At 39.7% G+C, this 22106-nt stretch overlaps 3 protein-coding genes across 4 annotated transcripts; 1 reads left to right on the forward strand and 2 right to left on the reverse strand.

Annotated features, from left to right (window-relative positions):
* Positions 1-363: 363 nt before the first annotated feature.
* LOC129594200 (uncharacterized) lies at positions 364-6010 on the forward strand. Of its 2 annotated transcripts, none has more exons than XM_055490809.1 (3): positions 364-1128; positions 4100-4243; positions 5544-6010. In XM_055490809.1, exons 1-3 carry the CDS (start codon positions 1035-1037, stop codon positions 5786-5788), a joined length of 483 nt encoding a protein of 160 aa, XP_055346784.1. In that variant the 5' UTR covers positions 364-1034; the 3' UTR covers positions 5789-6010. The 2 variants fall into 2 exon arrangements, with proteins under 2 accessions (XP_055346784.1, XP_055346783.1); XM_055490808.1 differs by having other exon boundaries at positions 369-1128; positions 4097-4243.
* Positions 6011-7798: 1788 nt separating this feature from the next.
* LOC129594147 (uncharacterized) lies at positions 7799-12682 on the reverse strand. Its single transcript, XM_055490732.1, is given in 11 exon segments — positions 7799-8221; positions 8446-8708; positions 8910-9162; positions 9602-9930; positions 10100-10273; positions 10513-10857; positions 11067-11159; positions 11242-11599; positions 11683-11900; positions 12043-12156; positions 12159-12682. Coding segments are annotated over 11 exon segments (2679 nt in total). The 5' UTR covers positions 12382-12682; the 3' UTR covers positions 7799-7912.
* A 451-nt stretch (positions 12683-13133) lies between these two features.
* Positions 13134-21618, reverse strand: LOC129594135 (uncharacterized). Its single transcript, XM_055490716.1, has 10 exons — positions 21243-21618; positions 17534-17809; positions 17244-17401; positions 16590-17040; positions 15606-15947; positions 15366-15530; positions 14949-15194; positions 14452-14739; positions 14056-14358; positions 13134-13789 (listed from the first exon to the last, which is right to left on the reverse strand). Coding segments are annotated over exons 1-10 (2454 nt in total). The 5' UTR covers positions 21244-21618; the 3' UTR covers positions 13134-13565.
* Between the last annotated feature and the right edge of the window lie 488 nt (positions 21619-22106).

Genomic DNA, 22106 nt, shown 5'->3' on the forward strand with positions numbered 1-22106 from the left:
CCGGAAGTTTTAATGAGCATTGTAAAGCAACTGGATCGTTCCTGTTGTCATCTTCTTTAATTTCTGTCAGGTAGCTTTGCAACAGCAATTGCCGCGTAATTCTGCACATATTATATGGATGCCGGAACGGCACTGCATCCATACGTGCGCATGCGATGAGGTGTTTCCGTAAATTACCTGAATATCCTGTTGTACATGCCATCACGTGTTGTCATCCGTTAATTTCCTGGAAACGCGGGAGTTTCGCATTTCCGTTCGGCGATATGCTGATTAAGTAGTCGGCACATTTATGTTTAATCAAATGGAATTCATATTTTATCGGAGCGTTGTTTACCGTCCAAATATAAGACGCCGACGCTCTCTCTCCAAGAGACCGCGCGCGTAGTATACCATTGTACAGTACATATATCCCGGTCGGGGCAGCGTTCTCCCGGGCGGAAGTCTGATACGCATCGAAACGGGAGAGTTCAGTGCAATGTACAATGTACGCGCGCATATGTTCTCCATGTATCTTTGTATATGGTGCATGTACTACGTGCGGTTGGAAGAGACGAGCACTGGAGCGGGGCTGGAACCAATGGAGAGACATGATTAAGTGATTCCTTTTAGCGCTAATCGTGCTGGCTTAAATCCTTTTTTAACCATGTGCATTTCCACTCAGCCAGAGCCAGTTGGGTGCGATTGAGCGAGAGCCCGGCCCGTGCGCATCGTGTATATGTGTTCTCTGGAATATGCCCATCAATTTCTGTCTTTTCCAACCATTCGCCTGTAGTTGCAATTTTGTATATGAAATTGACAATTGTTTTGATGGGGCCCAAGTCCAGCTAATGACGCCGATGGGAGACTTTTGCCCACGATGATTACCTCTGTGTGCCGGTGTAATGTGTAAATAAAAATATACTTCTGGCCGACTTCCTTGGCTTTTTCCCTGGTGATTGCATAACAGTCCTGACGGGCGCACAGATTATTAAGATATCCGATTGATAAATACTCTGAATGGGCGTTGTAATTACATTTTGGGGAATAATCACGAGATGAAGATTGGATTACCGGCTAACATTTATGTACTGGCTTATGCGACACTCTGTTTTGTCCTTAAGCCGTTCCTAGCACATGCCGGAAACTCGGGTATGCAGAAAACAGAAAACTAAATCGTGTTTAATTTACCAAAAAATTCTAAATTAAACACTTTTGCTCGAAAAGTCTTATACATTGCTAAACCATTTGTCTGCATACACGTGCAGATTTGTGTATCTATTAATAACGGAGCGCATTCTTTATCTCGAATACACAATGCAATTACTGCATAGTGAATTACTGCAAACTACTGGCAGTCTGAGTTTTGTGTAATATTCTCATACTTTCTGGAAAAATTTGACTTAAAGTTTGTAACGGTTATTGCCGCAGCATAATATTTATAAACGGCAAAAAGACTGCATAATTTAATTTTAGCGTTAGCATACAACACAGAAATGTTGACATACACCAGTTTTTCATTTAAGAACATGGTTTACCGAACTGCGTTAGCCAAATTTAATTAAATTATACGGGAAAAAAGTCGCGGTGTAATGTATCAGTTTATTACGAAGTTTACGTAAGAGAGCGCTGCGTGGATCATTACAGTATCGTGTTACTCTTTTTCAACACAGCTTTCCTAAAGCTGTTATGAAAATTCGAAAAACTTTAACAAAAATTATGAAGCTAGTGAGTAGTATTTTATTTGTGCTAACACACATGTATGATACACTATCGCGGGACGTATTCCCATTTGCCAATGCAAAAGTCTAGTACTGTATTATATAATTCTTCTCGGTGGTTTCCTTGTCTCTTTTATGATGAGCAAGAAAATCAGCGATTAATGATTACAGTAAATGTTTAGTTTGAACATGTGTATGGTAATAAATTCAGTTGTTTGCTGTTAGAAACAGTAATTGCTCAATTTAATATATTTTGCCCTGAATTAAATTTAGCCACGCCCACTTAACCATGGCCGATGAAAATATTTTTTTAATTATAACCAAGGGTTACTCCGTCTTGAAATTTTTCGGAGCCGGGAGCCGGTGACCGGGCCCTGGTGAGTTTTGTGTAATATTCGTATACTTACTTTCTGGAACAATTTGACTTTAAGTTTGTAACGATTGTTGCCGCAGCATAATATTTACAAACGGCAAAAAGACTGCATAATTTAATTTTAGCGTTAGCATACAACACAGAAATGTTGACATACACCAGTTTTTCATTTAAGAACATGGTATACCGAACTGCGTTAGCCAAATTTAATTAAATTATACGGGAAAAAAGTCGCGGTGTAATGTATCAGTTTATTACGAAGTTTACGTAAGAGAGCGCTGCGTGGATCATTACAGTATCGTGTTACTCTTTTTCAACACAGCTCGACGTGTGCCATCCCTAAAGACTGTTATGCCGGTATTCGGCCGGTAGTGTGTTTTAGTGTTGTGACAGTAAATTACAAAATAATTTTCCTTCAGGGTCTCTGTAAAGGCAACACTCGAATCTGTCAAGTGCAATTATACCATCAACAAAGCACATGGCAATTCACAGTGGCTAAACTGTCATTAAAAACTTTATATCCCTGTTCCCAGTACGTGATTGCTGCGTCCAGTCCGGGTTGCACGTTTCGGCTTGTCTCTTTTATGGATGACGCAAGTAGAAATTGTCAGCGATTTAATGGAATTTTGTAGTAAACGCTGTTTAGTTAGGCAGTTTCCAACATGTGTCATGTTGTTAATGGAAATTCAGTTGCATTTGCTGTTAGAAGAGGCGGTAGAACTTGCTCAATTTAATCTGCACCATCATTTTTAAAAAAAACTGCAACGGTACTATATACAAACCAACAAACACTGGTACGAAAAATTTTGAACATATGTAGTTACATTCACACATCTGATTATGGCACATTATAGTCAAAGACGGTGCGGTGTGCCCTTATATCTCCATGCATATCGCTACATGCGAATAAACTGTAGAGGTAGCATAAATATGATATACCGTAACTAATCTGGATGGAGAACATTAATTATTGCTGCTTGCATTTCGGATGTGGTGGTGTCAAGTAAATCCTTGTAATAGCAGCATTACAGAAATGCTTTTCGATGACGCGCATGTGCCAGTAGTCTATATTAATAGCTTGTCAGTCTGACATGGTTATGCCATTACGGATCATTAATTTTTCGGGCTCCGTAGTTGTGAATTGTGCTTCTCGTTAAAAGATGTGTGTTTCCACTGTGTTAACGATGTGTAATGCCGGCGAACAAGTAAAATTGATAAGGTGGCTCCTGCCGGTCGTAAACCGATTTATATTGTAATAGACGGCTGCATTAATCGATTAGTCGGTTAGTTAAGGGCCTGCTCCAGCCATGATTTTGTTAGAGAAAAATTATGGATTCCATTGAAAGTTCATGGAGGAAATCGAAAAGGGTGACGACGGATGGTTATCTGAAATCAATTAGTGAAACCTGTCAACAGACGTCTTCCGCTGCGGCTTCAGAGCATTGTACTGTGCTACTTAAACATTTGGCAAATAATTTCTCCATATTTAAATATGATCTTTTTTTCTTGAATAAATTTTTTTTTAGTAGGGCTACAGCCTCTCGTTCGTATACATTATACAGCACTATCATTCTCTAATTGGAGATTAATAATTATGTAATTTAAGACCTTGCAACTTATATACAACTGCTTATCCTATTTTGCACGCGCGGCGCATTTATATACAAGCGTATAGATATTACCATTTATTAGTTAACGGGCAGCCTTTGCATTTATTAATTTGCTGCTCCATTTCCTTTAACATAAAAACTTTTTTCCACGTAATTCTCAAAACCACTCCCAGAGGATGTAACCATGCTTCGCAGGCTGTACATACTGTTTCTTTTCAAGAAAAGTTTGATGAATTATCGGCGCACCAAAAAGAATATTTAAAAGACACCTACACATACAGTATAGTTACATAAGCTTCTCTTCAATGCAATTATTGTGCATAGCTATGTACCAATACACATCCATTCTTCCGTTTTTAAATACCGGTAGAAATTTTGTGAATTGTATTCTTACAAGCCTTTATTACTTTTTGCAGCAGCAAAGGGTTTCCCGCGCGTTAGGGAATGCTACGAGTGCACCAGTGGTGTAAATGACGGCTGCGACGATCCTGCGCGGGTGGCTAAGTGGGCGTTCCCCTGCCCGGAAGGGACGCAGGGCTGTTTGAAGATGAAAGCGCCAGGATGTAAGTCAACCAGAAAAATATTCTTGTGTTAATATGTATCTGGTTTGTGCGATGTGTTTTGCATAAAGTGTGGAATAATAATGTACAATAGCCGATTATTTAAATAGAAAGGCATATAGCATACGGTTGCAACATGTGCATATAGTCAATTCGCGTCGAAATATTGTGCATGTCTGATCGGGGAAATGGCTACGGCGAGTTACGACCGACCCCTGCACTGATCTTTTAATCCCCTAATAAGGCTTTTGTTCGCCCCGGCAATCGTGTAACGAGGCGTCCAGCTGAGAGTTTAGGGCTTAATCGGTGCACAGTGGAATATGCCATTAACTTTTTGCTTCTCGCTCCATGGCCATCGTTTTTATGCCGTTTTTCCATGCAGAATATAGAATAAGAAAATGTAATTATGCTTTAAATACGCGTTTTCAGCACAAAAAAGGCCAGCTGTACAATATGTCCCGAGTAAAACAGTTTGTAAAAAAAAGTTAGCTAAACGTTAGTTAAAGGCCAATATTCGAACATGTTCGAATTTTGGCCTTTAACTAACGTTTGACTAACGTTTAACTAACGTTTTTTTTACAAACTGTTTTACTCGGGTGTATAGATATTTGTATCGTGGACTGTATACTTTTTATTCGCGTCAGTAGCAACAAAATTTGTCACACGTTTTACATAAATCGTGAGAAACTAAAAAATTTGTATCTGTAATTGCTGCTGGTATGTGCGGACAGCGGACATTATCCGGCATTTGTATACTTAGCATGTACTACAGTAACTATATGAGAGATCTCGAAGCAACGGTAACTGCATTTCAAAAACAACTTACGCTAAGCGAATTGCTGTTATTGTCTTATTTAAACAAAACTTTCGATGGTCCAGACATACGTACTTCTAATTTATGAGAACTTTAGCAATACGTAGTTTCAATTGTAAGTGATTACGAACGGGATGCTGTACGTACTTGAAATAGGAGCACGTAGACAGAACAGCATGGTCCGTGCGCTAACTTTTTAAATTTTATGTCGATTGTTTTACTGCGTTGTTTTAAAAATTAATCATGGTGTCCATTTAATTATCAGCGTTTTTAAACTTTAAAATTTATTATTATACTTTCCAATCGTCAGATAATTTATGGAGTAAAAAAAAAGTAGCCATAAAGCAATTAAGCAAATTTTTTCGGTGCTATCACGCTGCAAAATTGTATCAATGATCTGCAGTCTGCGAAATAACCAGTGCAATCGACCGCAGGGATGAGATCAAAATGCAGAACATATGGTGAAAATTATCGGTTGTTTATTTTTAGCTCCTTTGATACGCTCATGCGGGAATCCCCATGACAGTCCGGTGCCGATCAAGGATGGCTGTGTTAATAAACCGGGAGTCGGTATCATATGTTCCTGCTCAACAACCAACCTTTGCAATGCTGCCGCGCCGGCTTCCTTCAGGAACTTCAATCGAGCGTTTTTTTATATGCGCATTCCCTTTCTTAATTTTCATATTGTTATGACGCTTGCGTTCTCTATACTGTACTATGCCTATTTGTTGTAAGGTTATAACTATCCGGCTCTGCCAAGCTGTCATCGTTTTTGCTAACTAAAATATCAGCCCATATAATATCGCACGCCAAATGAAGGAGAACGATGCGGCAGTATTAAGCAGTTGATAATTGTCAGATCCTTCAACGAATCATTGTGATATTTATCCGAAGCCATGTTTTGTTGCGCATGTTTTTAGTTAACAGTTGACGAATTCAATAAATGTAAAGTTCTGCGAGTATACATATCCTGGTTAACTTGAGTTTTAATTTACATGGTCATTACTAGCAGCTTCTTGAAGTGAGACTATAATCATACAAGAATCTTTGCTTTTCCTGCAGCAGAAAAGCTACCAGTGCTATGCACGATATTGCGAATGTATTAGCCTTTTATTGCAAACAATAAAGGGTAAAGCTAGTGTCAAACTCTACAAAACAGCGCTAATACACTTTTGATTTTTCGAGTATTATAATGCTTGCTACAGAGTGGCGTTATATAGTCTCGCGTTAAACGTAGGCAAAACGATTAGTGCAGCTTTAAAGCTACGCTACACATATATTATATGCTATGCTATACAATTTATCATAGATTTAATATTAAAATTTATCATAGATTTTGCCTGTTTGACCGCTCACTTTTTTGTTATCCTGTCGGTGATTTAATAGATGCGAGTATATATACAGTTGTTGCAGTAGCTGCGAAAACAGTCCATGCGTGCTTTCATCCATGTACTCGTAACAATAATCGTATAAGCAGGAACAAACGCTTAATAATGCACTATAATTTGAGGTATAATCACTACCAGTCATAAAAAATCTGGAATCCGTTCGGTACTCGAGGGATACACATTAACACTGCTGAGACCGGTATTCTCTGTATCTCTACGCAATCCTACATCCATCATTATATTTTCCCGGTTGGCAACGTAAGAAGATATGCCGCTTATCTTCTGACGTACAGCTTTGACGCCGTTTCCAGAAATGAATTTCTTCTGTATATGCACAGCTGATGATACCGTAGGGAACTGCCTCCGTCTTGCAATTGACGACGGTAAAAGGAGGTGTGGCGATTCCGGGTAGTAAGCATTGTGAAAAAAGGTTTGCTACTTCAGGAAACGAAAAGAGCGTGCAAAATGCTACCGTCTGTGGACAATAACACCGCCCGCAAGAAAATAATGGTCGATGATTCTGGCACACGTCTGATAAAGATCCTAACGGTTTGCAGCTGTATAATAATGCGGCCACATAAGATTTTCTCAACGACAGTAGTTCAGGAGTTTGTTTATTTGATTCTACGTAACGACTGATAACCTAACCAACGGAAGCGATTGTCGCCTGACCGGCGACCGAGTTTAAATAATTCACTTAATTTAATAAATCTGGACACGTATTTAGTTTTTACTTTTCATCAAAACACTTGCACACGAACCTCGATTTCATGCGTTAATAATTAGTGGCGCTCCGATTTGTATAAGAGCAGGAAAAAAGAGGTCGAGATTTAAATGCACAACTATAAGTGTAGCGCTCTATACGTGCTGTTTACTCAGCTTTCGGGATTTTTTCGCCGAAAGACGCAGTCAATAATTGAATGAAGAAAGTCATAAAGTGGATGATTTGAAAGGCTCTCTCTAAGGTGCGGCAGTTCGACAGAATCGATGTCGATAAAACAAATTAGCACTAATTAATCAAATTAATTGTTCAGCATGTGCGTGCTGTTTGATGTTCAAACGGCTACTTCAGGAATAATTACGAATTATGCATGTAGACAACGAGCCAAAGCAAGATAAAGGGGAGCATATTTTACACTGAGTTATGTATTTGTATTTCACAATATTATCATATGTAGAAGACTGCCGCTTTTGCATTTTCGAAATAAAATACGCAGTGCGCATTTGCAGCACATAAAAGCGCAGCAGACTTTACTTTGCGGTTTAGCGTAACACAGGTCTATACTCTGTGCATATCATAATTTTGTACACTATGTTTGTGGTTGTGAGTATTTGATTCAGCTATTACCTTCATATATGGTCATTGTACATATTTACTTGCACTGTTGTGCCGAAAACGGTGCGTTAATGAGAGCAGGAAAAAGCTGAATACAGCCGTATAACAGTATGACGTACATTACAGAATAATCTTTATGAAAAACGAACAAATGGAATATCTCTCGTAAAGGTCACCCCGGGTGAATTGGGCGAGCGGCGCCACAGTGCGAAGCAAACGGAAGTGGCTACTACGCCGATGATCAACATGCCTACGGCCAGACCGGCCATTTCCGATATAGAATAGCCAGGCTTACTCGGCGCCACGAGCAGTCCCGGGGTCTGTCGCATTTCCGGTGGAATTTGCAATGACGGAACGTCACGCTTGGAATTCGTTGCCGCTACAGTTTTAGGATTAATCATGGTGCCATCCAAGTATGTTTTTCCTACAGAAACAAGTAAATTTGTATTGTGTCACACACACACCGGTATTCAGACGGAAACGATAGTCAGATTTGTTTCCTATTGCGATAAACCTTACGAATACATCTAATACTAATAGGGTTTGCTGTTTAAATAGGATTACGGATGAAATTACTAATTGCAGAAGTACAAGTACATCATATGCAATCATATGCAACGTATCATATCATACGTATCATATCATATCATATGGTTATATCATATACGACGATGTATCGACAGCGCACCGACGTGGAAGACACGATATCGGAATAATTAGCTGCTCCGCTAATAATGTCATCCGTTAAGGCCGCCAGATCATCACAGATATCAAACGCCAAACATCCATCATCTCCCAGCTGACGGATGCACTCCTGAGCGCAATGCCAGCGCTCCAGAGCTGGTTCAATCTCGCGCTGAATTATTTCCGTATCACCCGCAATAAACAGTTCATATCCGGGCGCGATTTCGAAATCATTGACATAATTGCCTGTTGACAAATACTTGTTGACCATTCGCACCGGAAATTCAAAATAACACAAAAAAGAAATTTCAATATGTGACAATACGTTAATTTAAATTCAAAGGGTTATAACTTGTTACCGGTTTACATTAAAAAAAAGGCTTTCAAATTACATTAAGAGAAACAGCAGATATTTGCATTTTTTTAGTTAGTGGTAGCTTCACTTACGGCTCAAATGCCAGCAACCCGGTTTGTACTCCCTTTCGTCGTGCATTACGTCGAATGCGTGACTTTTAAATAGCTGGCATTCGTGTTGAAATTTCCCGGTGGTTTTCCGGCTGCTACCGATGGACAAACTGGAGACAGTAGAACCAGAACCCGCTTGCACGCTCGTGGAACAGAACGAAAACGATTCACATGTCATATTTCCAAACAGACATTCTTTTGCACAGGTGTCCTCATTGCTCACACTGGTTATCACCTGGCAAAATTAAGTCTTTTTATTTTATAGAAACAAAAATATGTCTTTATACGCAGAGATTTGTATAGGTTGGATTACGTATTGGCTCAGCCACATCGCAATTTGTGTTGCACATGTAGGAAACAGACATTAAAATAATTAAAAACACAGAAGCGTTGAAGCATAGAAGCGTTGTCGGCCGCTAAAATTAAGGATACGCAAGCATTCCGAAATTGCAGACAGAGCAAACTCATTTCGAGATACCTTTAAAGCAAAACCTAAAAAAGTTCGGAGTATAAATAAACGGGTATTTGTTTTCCGCTTTTATAGCAGTACTGTAACTTTGCATGGATCCAAAACTTCGGGTCTCTTTTAACATTGTCATTTTGTGTTCTATTTTGCGAGACATTCTCATAATTCTGTTATCCCCTTAGTTTTCTTTACACCGTTTTGCACCTACCATATCTGGAGGCGATTTGGGCACGAGTAAGCTAGCCAAGGTGAACATGCCTTTCCATGTGCGCGTCCAAATGGCACAATGGGAATGTGCGCTGATGCTGGGTTTGCCGCTGATGGTATTGAGCAGTTCATCTCCGTGTAAATGGGACACGACACAATCCCCATATGCACACGAGGCAACGGATTGACACACGAAACGTTTCTCATCCAGACAATGCTGTCGGCACTCAGCTGGGGATAATTTTGAAAACGAATCCTTAACACCCGCATTAACGATCATGGCGTGACCTTTGTAGAAATCAAAGGATGTTCTCGAATCCGTTGCTGTCGCTGTAACGAGTATGAAAAAGCTAATTCAAAGCTGCTGTATGACTAAATGCCATTTGCAGGTGTCTATAGTCTTTCTTCTCTGTACTTGCACAGTATAAGTGACCAAGATCTGTCTACAGAACAAGAAATTATTTTGATATTTTGTTTATCGGTATTAGGTTATGCTTACGGGTAATACTGTCGTCGTGCAAAGAAACATCTGTGCGCATGTCTTCCGCACTAACATTGACCCCAGTCACATTGTTGGCCACACTAATCGTAAAATTTCCGGCTTGAATGTCCACCAAAACTTTGAACAGCGTTTCCAGCACTCCTCCGTCGTACGTGGATGAATTAATTATTCCTGTGTTCAATATAGTATATCTTTAGCGTAAATTAAAATATAGTAACATATAGCGAAACTTCGGAGAACATTACTGTAGCCCACTAACATATATGAGTAATTCAAATTTATCTATATTTGTACGGCAAATGTGAATTTGATTTAGGAGTAGGTAAATACGCTCAGATATGTAGTCCGTACAGTAATCCACTTATCATGTTAATGGTTATTATGATCATCTTCTTTGAGTGTTTGCTTACGCTGATATACATCGCAAACAAACAAATCCGATCCCGGTGCGGGCAGCGCGGGTGCCACACGGGGACTCTCGAAGGCAAGGATGCAGCGTCGTAATGAACTCTTGTCGTCTCCGTTTTGCCGGGCACACCAACCGAACTTATTACAGTTGTCGTTCTGGCGGTCGCAGTTTGCGGCACAACTACTGAGCTGCTCGTGGGCCGAGGAGAAGAACTCACTGTTGGGCAGCCGGGTGACGCTCTGCGCTACACCGTTCTGGATCAGCGTATAATGCAGCAGGACAGGTGGGCGGGGCAAAATAGTGGCGGTGATGTACATGCTGGTGGTGTCCTGGCTGAAATACATACCTATAAATACATTTCCCTTGACAGTATCAATTTTTTAAAATAAGTGAGAACTGATAACTATTGCAGAAAATTAAATTTAAAACATTTCATAAAAATTGTTTTGTGCAGTATATAATATGAAATCGTGAGCAAGTGCGCACACAAGGGAGCAAATATTTTTCAGCTAAAAAATCCAAAACATTTTTGCCATTCAGATTCCTTTGGCTTACCTATAGCGCGCACAGGACTGATATCCCCGATTTTCACGATACGTTGCAAAACCTTCTTCCGGAAAGGTTGAATGAATTGATCGGCCCGCAGTCCTTACAACAAAAATTCATACATAAACACAAAATATTGTGTAATCTCTCATTTTTTAATTACTGTCCTGTCCACAATTCCTACCGGTAAAATTGCCAGGAAAGCGAATCTGAATACTTTCCCGTGTTTCCAGTTTTCCTTTTGGAATACAGCTGGAGATGCTAAAATCGTAGACGGTCGGCACGGTGGGCACCGTGAAATCAAAGAAATTTAAGATAATCCGCGGTGTACGGGCCGGCGCGGTCAGACTCCCAATGGACGACACCAAAAAGATGGCACGCTGCACGGGAATGCGGTAGGGCACTTCACCGACCAGATAGCGTGCGAACTCCTTGGACATATAGTACAGGCGGTGGAATGTCTTGACCACGCCGTAACCGGGTACGTAGTACTTATCCACCGTGACCTCCCAGACGTCGCATGGTATTCCCCGAATGATTTCCTAAATTGGTTTAGAAAAAGTCGGCCAGATGATAATGTGGTTACAAATATTGTTATCTATAGTAATTATACCGCTCTGTATACCGTGGTTTTATTTAAAACTCGCGTGCTGTTGTCCATGGAGAAGAGCTGCTTGGGATGGATAGTGCGCAACAAGTGGTGCAGTGTAATATTGCCAGATGAAATGTAGCGACGCGGATAGCGGAAGTCGGGGGTATTTGTTGCGTTCTGGTCGGTTAGCAGGTATCCCAATGGATACATCGAACAGTTGGTCAGTGTTCCGTCAATGAAAAATGCAATACCTGCATATAATAATTTAACGATAATATAATCAGCAATAATACTGCACCGTCAGCTGTCTTCTGTAGATATTTATATATACTCGCATTTTGACGATATAAAATTTTAACTTTTGACAGCTTTTGTTGCGGTTACGATATTTACCGTTGCCGAAATCGTGGATCGTTTTCATCGGCCGTGTCATATTAAAGGGCGCCATAATGCGACCCAGTGCAAAATCATAACGTGTCAGATTCAGCTCCTCATCCCAGAACATGTAAAACTCTCCACCAGTTTGTCTTCCGGCAGGACCATCTCGATTTTCACCGATAGCTGCTTGGGTGCGACAGGGAACTCATCGGGATAACTAACGGGCTCATTGCGCCATATCACCCGTCTCCATGTCACCTGTCCGTCGGCGAAGAGTGCCGTGTGGATGATGATTGTACAACACGATATAAGGAGGGTGTGGTAGAGCTGCGAGGCTCTGACTGAAAGAATCATCGTCTCGGTGTGTTGTACATAGAGCAAATTTTGCGGGGAAGCCGGTCAGTACAACGATAATAATATTCCAGGATATTGTGAAAATGTTAGTATCGTAATCCAGCTATCAAGATATTTGTCTTTCTGGGAATAATTGCAGTTCGGTAAAAGACAGGATTAACGCTATTTGGTAAAGGAAATGTTTTCATAGTTCTTCGAAATATGCAGTGAGCCACATGATATGCGGTAAGTTTTGTACATGTAAAACCGAGATTGACCAATTTGTACTTGCTCGAATGTAATGATTGCAGTCGGGCTGTGTTTAGAATTCCTGACAAGCACTAGTCGGCTCGCATAAGACGTTCGTGGCGCATGTCCGATTTTATCAAAAACATGATAACACCGCATATGTACTCGTATACCATAGCCAAAACTTGTGCACTATGAAACGCTAGACCAGATTTTGGATATTGTCGAAAAGCGAAACATACGCAATCATATTACAGTACGTGAGTTCAATGCGCTCATGGTCCAGTTCGAATACAGTACGGCAGACAATAACAGGCATGTGGCTTGTCGATATTTAGATGTATTGTTTGACATACTCTTCAAAAACACAACTAATTTGCAATTATCACCAATACGTTCTAAAATGTCGGCATCGAACAGAAATTTGTTATATAAATAATTTCATTCACGTTCATGAAAAGCAAAACGTGTTGTCCTTAACACTTTGGATATATTAAAAAACAGTGAGATGTTTGTGGTCGTTAATACGTTCTTGGATCATGTTCACAAGAATCCGCCCACTTTCAAAGGTCAACTGGGAGTTTTCCATCAAATGGTCATGTACACACCGCACAGTAGAAAAAATTTTTAAACGGTATTATTTGTTTTGATTTCAAATTCTTTTATTTATAGAAAAATTGCACAGAAAACATTTATAAAAACACGTACGGACTCGACTCAGAGTCGGAGCTATTACAAACGCAAAGGGACATAACTACTATGACCGCTCATGTACAGTACTGCCAAAACATACTGACACTCACGAAACGACGAAGAATAATTAAAGTGCATGTCTCCCTTTTACTAACGGACATTGAGCATATTGACTGTATATGTACATTAGATATACATAACGAAAAATCAGCATCCTGTTCTAGCCAGATTTCGCGTCCGAAAACCGTACAAATCCAATTTCTCTAACGGGAAGGAAACGCTTGGAGATGAAAAATACAGCCACCAACTAGACCGCAGCCGGCGATAAGCATACTCAGCGCCAAAACGGTCATATCAGTGGCCGAATAGCCGTGACCGCCAGCCACGCATACTTGCGTGATAATATCGGAGCGCTTATCAAGCTTCGTGACTTTCGAACTAGCACTTGTCCTTTCTGTTACCGGACTGCCATCCAGATATTTCGACCCTGAAAATGAAGCATGCTCTTAATTATTAGGGTGATTATTATCACTGAAAAAGGCATAATCGATAACTTTTAAATTATTTCCTTAGGTGTTACGACGACGTAAGAGGTGTTACGACACAAGATTGAAGTACTGAAGCCATAGTTAAGTTAAAGTAAGCACCGCAATCATATCATGCAGTTTGTTAAAGTCATCCAAGCGTTAGCAGTAAATTTGCGTAAATATGACGGAAATTGCCACATTGTCTCATTCGTTGATGATTACGTACGTGAATACACAGTGCAGGCATCGTTGGAATATGTTATATTAGAGGGCTTTTTCCGGTTTGTGGATACGAAAACCGATGAAAATCTACACCGGTTGGTGGAGTCAGGACTGCGTGCCGCATTTCCGGGGTTGTTCAAGCAGATTTCCATGGACAGACAACCGCTGTCCCCCAGAATATCAATGCATGCCTTGGCACATCGCCATTCGCCCAATCGAGCCGGCACTTCGATTTCGGCGATTTCATGGTCTTCCCGCTTGGTTAACGATAAGCCACGAAGTGACTTGAAACTGGTTAAATAGTTTTCTACAAAAAGTATTTTAAAGTAAACCACAATTTCTTCGAAAAATTTGCAATCTGTTTAAGTGCAACGTATGTCAATGTAATGCAGCAACTTACGCGTGTAGTACGAACAGGTTACATTGGTAACCTCTTCAGCCGGATTTTCTTCCGGCTGATCGAACACATGCTGGCTGTAGAGCATACAAGTCGATTTCTGGGTTGTTGCAGTTTGACCTTTAGCACAGTAGACGAATGATTCGCAGCCATCGGCTTCCGTGGAAAATGTACATCGCTTCGCACACGTTTCTTCTCTCTCAACAAATGCCAAGTCTGTCGAAGAGGTAACAGGTGGTAATGACCGAAAAAAGGCAGGAGAAACCTTGATGTATTCATTCGTCCATACTCCTGCAACATTCGGTCTACGTCAAAGACTTTAGTCCCTGTACCAATTTGGTTTCATATGCACCTACTTATCTGTATGTTGCACATTTCGCATAGATATTATTTTGGTCATTGTATACACGGTTACAGTAAAGACGTTGCAATAATTGTAATTTCTACGTATAACGAATGCAGTAGTACTTTGCCATAAATAGTTATGTTGATCAACTTACGCGACCAAATAGCGCAGTGCGAATGGTTGGCAATTAAATTGTCGCCTTTGAGAACTATCTCATCGCCATGGTACTCGGTCAGTGAGCAGTCTCCGAAACCGCATATCGAAATGGACTGGCAAACAAAACGATCCTCTTGCAAGCATTTTTCCATACACTGCTTATTGGTCAGCTTATTAAAGGTCACCCGCGCTGTTCGTAACACCGAGTAAGGTCTATACAGACTGAATGTCTCCGCTTGTTTTTCTGCAAGAAATTTCGCAATCAGTATGGGTTTTCACCGACATAAAGTGCATTTAAAGTGTGTAATTACGTGCTAAGGAAAGCCACTAGCTTATGAAAAGAACGTACTAGCTAAGGTAGTACATAAAACAGTAATGATATTTTATGGCACACAGTAAGTAATAGCGGATGTACCTCCTTTGGTTGTTGACATCAGTGACACATTCCGTCGTATTTGATCCGCGATCAGGGATTTATCTCCGCCCGCTTTCAGGGAAAACCGTCTTTGTATGACCAGCTGGCCTAATGTATCCAGTGCCTCCGTTACGTCCGGTTGTGCATCTTTATCGGCGTATTTCCCTACAAAAAGGTTTTTAGTTTTAATTCACGCTTTGCACATCATCGGACAAGTAACTCACTGAATTTCACGCATACCTCGATAAAATTCGCAGTTATGCAGAACGTTTTGTTCGCCGGCACCGTCCACATTGGTGTCCGGCTGCAGCACGCAGGTATACATCTTCCAGCTGGTGTTGCCCGGGCACCATGCAAACTGTTTGCACTTCTTATCCGACATACATCGTTCAGCGCAGGTCTGAATAAGCATTTGAAATCCCAGTTCAAAGGCCCTGCCGCCGGTGGACTCCTGTACTCCGACACCTTGAAATCGCACTGGTGCGGTGCCAATCATTTTATCGTAGAAGTTGGTCGGATTAGGTCGGGGCAGAATAACAGTCGTAAAATAACTATTCCAATCGTCCCAGCTCCAGAAGTTTCCTGTTGGGAAACGTATATCGTGTATCGTGAAGAGAAAGTCCAAAATAAATTTATACAAAATTCAGTATAAATATTTATGAAATGAAGGGTTACTTGCAAGTTGTGATGCACTGTAATAATTCTCGAATAAACAGACCAGAGTGTACTATACAGGCACTTACTGCATTAAATAAATAACGCCAGTATATACATAAAATTATGGGAAACGGTGGTAGAAATTAGCTATCAAAATATTCGCACGATTCGAATTAAATTTGTTTTAGCTCAGTATGTGGACAAAGAAACATTCATAATAAATGCACTAAGATATAGCAATAAGCTATAGTTAGAAATAAGCATTTTGCAGTTTTCGTACTTATGCTATGGGCTAACATAACGCGTAAGCTACTACTTCTGCAGATACTCGCACGTTCACGGCATCACGCATAGACGTACTGATTACTGAAACATTTAATTCTTATATAAACCAGCGACAGCTTACTGGCATCACTTTTGATTTTCGTCAATGGGTTATGGTATAATCAACGCAACAGAATTTAAAATTTTAATTGCTAGTACGATTTTTTCTGTGTTTCTGAATCAAATATCATTTTGACCTTCCTTTATTAATAAATCCTTCTTTTGCGCGTGCCGTGCTCGTACCTATACTACGCAGTGGAGATATTCCCATGGCTTTGGTCATTTCCTTCCACATTTGCCGGCGCACTTTCAGCACCGCCGGATCCTGATCCATGGCTAATAAACTCATTCCCACATTGGTCCTCCAGCCGGGAAAGCGTACCATAATTTCCTCTGTCGGCTCCGTTTTGACATTATTCAGACAGGACAAAACACTGAAATCGTATAGCTTCGGACTGGTAGGCGCATCAAAGTCGAAATAATTAATGGTCATCACAGGATCCGATTCATTGTCTTGGAGATAAATCGCGCGCTGCAAAAGGACGCCTTGCCGGTCCGTACCCTTGTAATACTTGCGGACGGTGCCGGCAAGAGTGCGCAAGGTGTGGTGGGTCTTGCGATAACCATAACCGGCTAGGTAAAAATCGCTCATATCGGCGGACCATACGTCCGACTGCATGCCGCGCGTGAGATCCTGCACAAGTAATGTGATGTCTTTAAATTATTCAGAAAAAAGCTTTATCTGAATACATAGGATTAAGAAACGAAGTTTATTCCAAGCATGTTATTATTTTTCGTCACAAAATTTTTACGAAATTTTATTGTTCCAGTTAAAAGTTATTTAGATCAACATTTAAACACTGGTGCCTCATGCAGGTATATATAAGCCGATTGTACCTTCTTTGAAAAGGTCAACATTGCGTTCGTGGAAAACAGCTGCTCCGGACTGAGCATGCGAACTAGCGAATGTGTACTAATATCCGTTGCGGTTCCGTTAGGATCGGCATAGCTAATACTGCATAAATTCGTTGTTGTATCAATATCGTAGATTGTACCTAAATAAACAGTAAATTCTTCTAAGAAGTTTATTATTGTGTTACCGCATGTTAATGAACGTTAGCGATGTAGAATATGCAAGGTTAATTTTATTAGCACGGCTCTTGGTATTAAAATTGCATATCTCCTACCGGTATTGAAGTCCCAGATTGTCCTTATGGGATTGCTAGTGTGGTAGGGCGGCACTTTGTTGTCCAGTGTGTATTCGTATTTGACTAAATTCAGATCACGATCGTACATAATATGGAATTCCTCCACGAGATTCTGATTAAGCAGCACCAGTTCCACTTTTGCCGTAAATTGATCCGGAACTGTCAGAAAATGCCGTCCGTCCACTTGCTGACCGCCGGCATAATTCATCAACACCATCAAGGTGTTCAGAAAGGAAGCCATTTGCCAGAAATCCACTAAAGAATTGACCGTTTTAGACAGCAGTCAACTATTTATCATTAAAGGCAACAAAACTGCAACTCCAAATCGACATTCATAACGGCTAACCGGCTGACAAGTCAGGATACAAAATAATTAACACATGCCGCATGAATGGTAAGGGTTAGCTTAAAATTATTGAATCATCACCAAAGACTATTGCATTCATATCCAAATTAGCTAGCAGTATGAGGTCACGAACGACTGGATTAATAAATCTGCGCTTATTTTTTTGAATATTAGTAACGCGTGAAGCGTGCTGGCGCTCATACAGAGTTTTCAAAATTTAAGGTCACGAAATGAACCGTAACTCAATTATCATTAGGCTGTTCAGTTCTGATAGCGCAAATTCTGGTTATGTGAGCTGCAGACATAATAATATGGTAAAGAAAAACAGTTTTCAAATAACATCAGGTAAGACATCCCCATAAGTGCGTATAAAAACAAGCGGTTTAATTGGTCAACACCCAGATTTAAGAATGATAAGTGGCTCAGTTTTTATTTGATTATGGCGTAAGCCACTGACTATAATTTAAGGACTGCACATGCAATAACAAAATCAACGTTCGACCCCAATATAAACCGGTGGTCATGCGCGCGACGTGATTGCGAATCTACTACGGGCATGCGTCGTCCGATGGCGATCAGCTATAGTAAATTTCTGAAAGACCACATGCACCAGGAGGAATCTGATAAACTCTAATGAAGTTAATTACCACAGTTTACATGCAACACATATTCTCCGAAACCACTTTAAGAAATAGGTATAACAAGACACAAGGCAACATTCTTCGCACAAATCTAGCAGATTCGAAGTTTGTAAGGTACCGTGATGACTTTAATGCTTAAAGGTCAATACTAATTTTTTGATATTAGACAAAGTTGTAGAAATCACAATCCCAGAGCTTGATTGTTCATCTCTACCCTGTCTTCGTATTCCCTAAATGAAAACATAGTGCTTATCTCTTTGCTATTTCGCCTTATGAAACGCGCTTCAATGTAAATGAGTAATGCTGCAAAGAAAAACATGTTTAAAATTATTATTATTATTACTTAGTAAAAAAATTAGAACAAGTCGGCATTTACATTTTTTAGCCAAGTACAATTAAAGAAACCCGGCAGTTGGAGAGTTGTATGCACAAGTGTGAAACGTGTGGGATTGAGGGTAACATAGAAAGTCTATGAAATATGTAGTATTTTACTGTGGTAATATCTATCTATCAATGCCATCGGCATTAACTGCAGATAGAATATTTGATAATCTGTACGAGTATGTCACAAATATTTATATGGTATTAGAAGAGTAGAAGGCTAGCAGCATTGCAGCTGCACGAGCTATAATACAGATTAAGTACTTATTTTCAAGCCAAAACGGATTAGTTGGCTCGCTTGCTGAAGCATTCCACGTTTACGTTACACGTGTAAGCATCGAGAATAGGAACTTACATGCGTTTTGTTAAACATTTCCGCAGGTAAGTACGCAAATGTTGCATTTTTATTTGCAATCACATATTTAGCGTTTCTTATCACAATGTAACCAAAGTGACCTCAAGCAGTCAAATTTCAATTTGTAATCAATATTTCTGATAGCATTATTAAGACAATAATACTGCCGTTTACCCTTATCACGTCTTCTGATTACGACCACCAATAAAAAATGTCAGTCAGCAGCAAGGCTACTCTAGTATGTAGAAGACAAAGTATACGTTGCCTTCCAAACAAACCTATAAAAGCTTCAATTTCCCGGTAGCTTAATCGTTTTTAAACGGCATATTAGATCAACGTTTCGTTGTCGGCACTGAAAATTTCGAGTTAAAATCATTTGTTTTCGATTTATTTTATTTGTATCAAAAACAGTTAACAATGCGTCTGCTGGCGATTTTCTCAATTTTCTTTTCGGCCTGTCTAATCGTTAATGCATCAGGTAGGATTGCACTAACAAGTATTATAGTTTGCAAGGCACGGTATAATTTAGATTAAATAAGTATATTTAAATAAGATATGCACATTTAAATAAGTATACAGTATCTGTTATTCTGCGGAATGCACAGGGAACAATTTCAACTGTAAACGTATTAGTCGTTGGCCATGGGTAGTATTATTAATTACAAGAACAGTAAGTACAGTATAAACGTTCGTGCAGTTGTTGTACTATGTAGTTGACAGAGTGATCAACATACATGCCCATAATTTTTGAGTGATCAACATACATGCCCATAATTTTACTGTAAAAAGTTGTACTAGTACGAGTACATATTAATTTTATCCTAGCACAGCAAAATTTTGGCACTAGTAGCGATATCTTATTGTTAAGGGGCAAACTTTATTAATTTGTCATTACTACTGAGCCTGCTTATATCTATATAATTACGTAGATCTACAAAGTATCTGCAGCTCGTACCCTAGATATGCTCACATATTGCACTAACCATGATTAAATGCAGAAACTGAAAGTGCGAAATATTGTTCCGTCCTAACTGTAAGGTTTTAGCGAATAAGTAGCTGCAATTCTGCGATGGCTTTTTTCGTGATAACCGTTGCCAACAATTATAATTGTTTGTTTCAAGCTTCAGCCATGAAAATTGGATAATATTTGCACATGAACTAAGAGATTTTGTGTTGATTGCAGCGCTTGAAAGTCGAAACGTTTGTTTGCTAATGACTAATCTACATGGAAGTAATGTATATATATCCAACTGGTGTCAACGTTTTAAGCGTGCTTACTGACTCACACATGACTCCGAAAATTAATTAGTTTTTGAGATTTAAGTCATACTGTTACAGAAGTAGGGATTTAATTTTGGAAAAATCGTGTTACGATTTTTAATCCATCCTGCAGGCGGTGATTGCGAGGGAATTCCCGAGCTGCGTAATGCAAACGCCCAGACAATCAGCTAATCTGCAGTTACATACTTTAGTTTACAGTAGTTACCATAATATCGTCTGTATATGGATACGACAGAATATTATGTCGGGTCTATAGGATATTGTGTATGTTCTTGAGCAGGTTTTATATTACGTACAACAAAGCATGCAGTACATATATCGGCAAGAAGATTCACAATTGTTATAATCATTTTCAAGATAACCTTGGTCCCTATTACTCGTACATAATTAGAGTGTACATATTGCACAAGAGTGAATAACTTCTTACAGGGGCGTGTGTATCGTAACTGTGTGCTGCGAATACATAATTGTCTGACAATTACGGGCTGGCAACGTACATATCGGGAATGCTTAATTTTTGATTCTGCTAAGCGTTTCGATGATAAAATCTAACTATACCGTGTTTTCTTGTACGTAATGATTACTGAGTACCACAGAACACTCTATAATGCAGATGTTCATAATCTTAGATATAATGTCAGATAAAGCAGGGTACGTACTAAATCAGTATTTCAAAATACTTACTTTTCCACCGAAAAAATAGCGAAAGGTCGGTCAGGAGAATTTGGCGGTAGGCACCGGTATCTTCTATCTGCCGCGTGCAAATTTTAATATGGCGCAGAGCTAGAGACGCCTTTTAATGCACGATGGTAAAAATTGCAAGGACGACGGCCAAAAATGGGATGTATACGAACGTGAGTGAATAACAATGATAACGTATTTCCAAGAGAGCTTAGGCAAAACAACGTCAGAAGAAGGTTACAAAAAACTATTTTGCTTGTCCGATTCGAAGAAATGTTAGCTCTAAAACGAAAACAAATTAGCTAATATTGCTATAATTATAGCTCAATGTAAGCAGCCTTTGCTAATATGTGGATAGCAAAGTATCCTAGTGCGTAATTCTTTTAATGCGCCGGTGTAACACGCATTCGAATACGGACACCGAGCAGGTCAGTTTGTACGATATTGATATTCCTTTTTTTAACCTAACCGGGAATCGTCGTCCACCAATTGCAATACCGTTCAAGACTACACGCGCATGTTAACCTAATTTCAAGGTTGGCAACGAACTAGTCGTTTGTTGCAAATAATCACACAAAATCTGGGGTCAAGTTGCACTGATTGTGTCCTATTTTCCTGGAGAAAAACTCATTAGAAGCGCGTCAATATTTTAAAATTCTGGTGTATGCATATCAATAAACAATAAATACAATACAATTACGCTGAACTAACGTTCTGTATTAATAAAAGCGCAAGATTCACCTACTGTATAATTAAAAATGTCGGTCTTTTGCGCAGATGCCACCGATGAAAAGAATTTACCCAAGGAATGCATTTGCACAAAAATCTATCTGCCGGTTTGCGGCTCTGATGGTCGAACGTACGGCA

Source organism: Paramacrobiotus metropolitanus, unplaced genomic scaffold, assembly GCF_019649055.1.
Source record: "Paramacrobiotus metropolitanus isolate TYO unplaced genomic scaffold, Prichtersi_v1.0 Parri_scaffold0000066, whole genome shotgun sequence".
NCBI lineage: Eukaryota > Metazoa > Tardigrada > Eutardigrada > Parachela > Macrobiotidae > Paramacrobiotus > Paramacrobiotus metropolitanus.

Bases quoted from the DNA above. Each gene is read 5' to 3' on its own strand.
- LOC129594135 (XM_055490716.1), bottom strand. The intron at 15,195-15,365 runs GTACATCCGCTA...AATTTCTTGCAG, and splicing joins GATGTCAACAACCAAAGGAG to AAAAACAAGCGGAGACATTC. The intron at 14,359-14,451 runs GTAAGTTGCTGC...TACTTTTTGTAG, and splicing joins AACCTGTTCGTACTACACGC to AAAACTATTTAACCAGTTTC.
- LOC129594200 (XM_055490808.1), top strand. From the start codon at position 1,035: ATGAAGATTGGATTACCGGCTAACATTTATGTACTGGCTTATGCGACA. The intron at 1,129-4,096 runs GTATGCAGAAAA...TACTTTTTGCAG, and splicing joins AGCACATGCCGGAAACTCGG to CAGCAAAGGGTTTCCCGCGC. The intron at 4,244-5,543 runs GTAAGTCAACCA...GTTTATTTTTAG, and splicing joins GAAGATGAAAGCGCCAGGAT to CTCCTTTGATACGCTCATGC.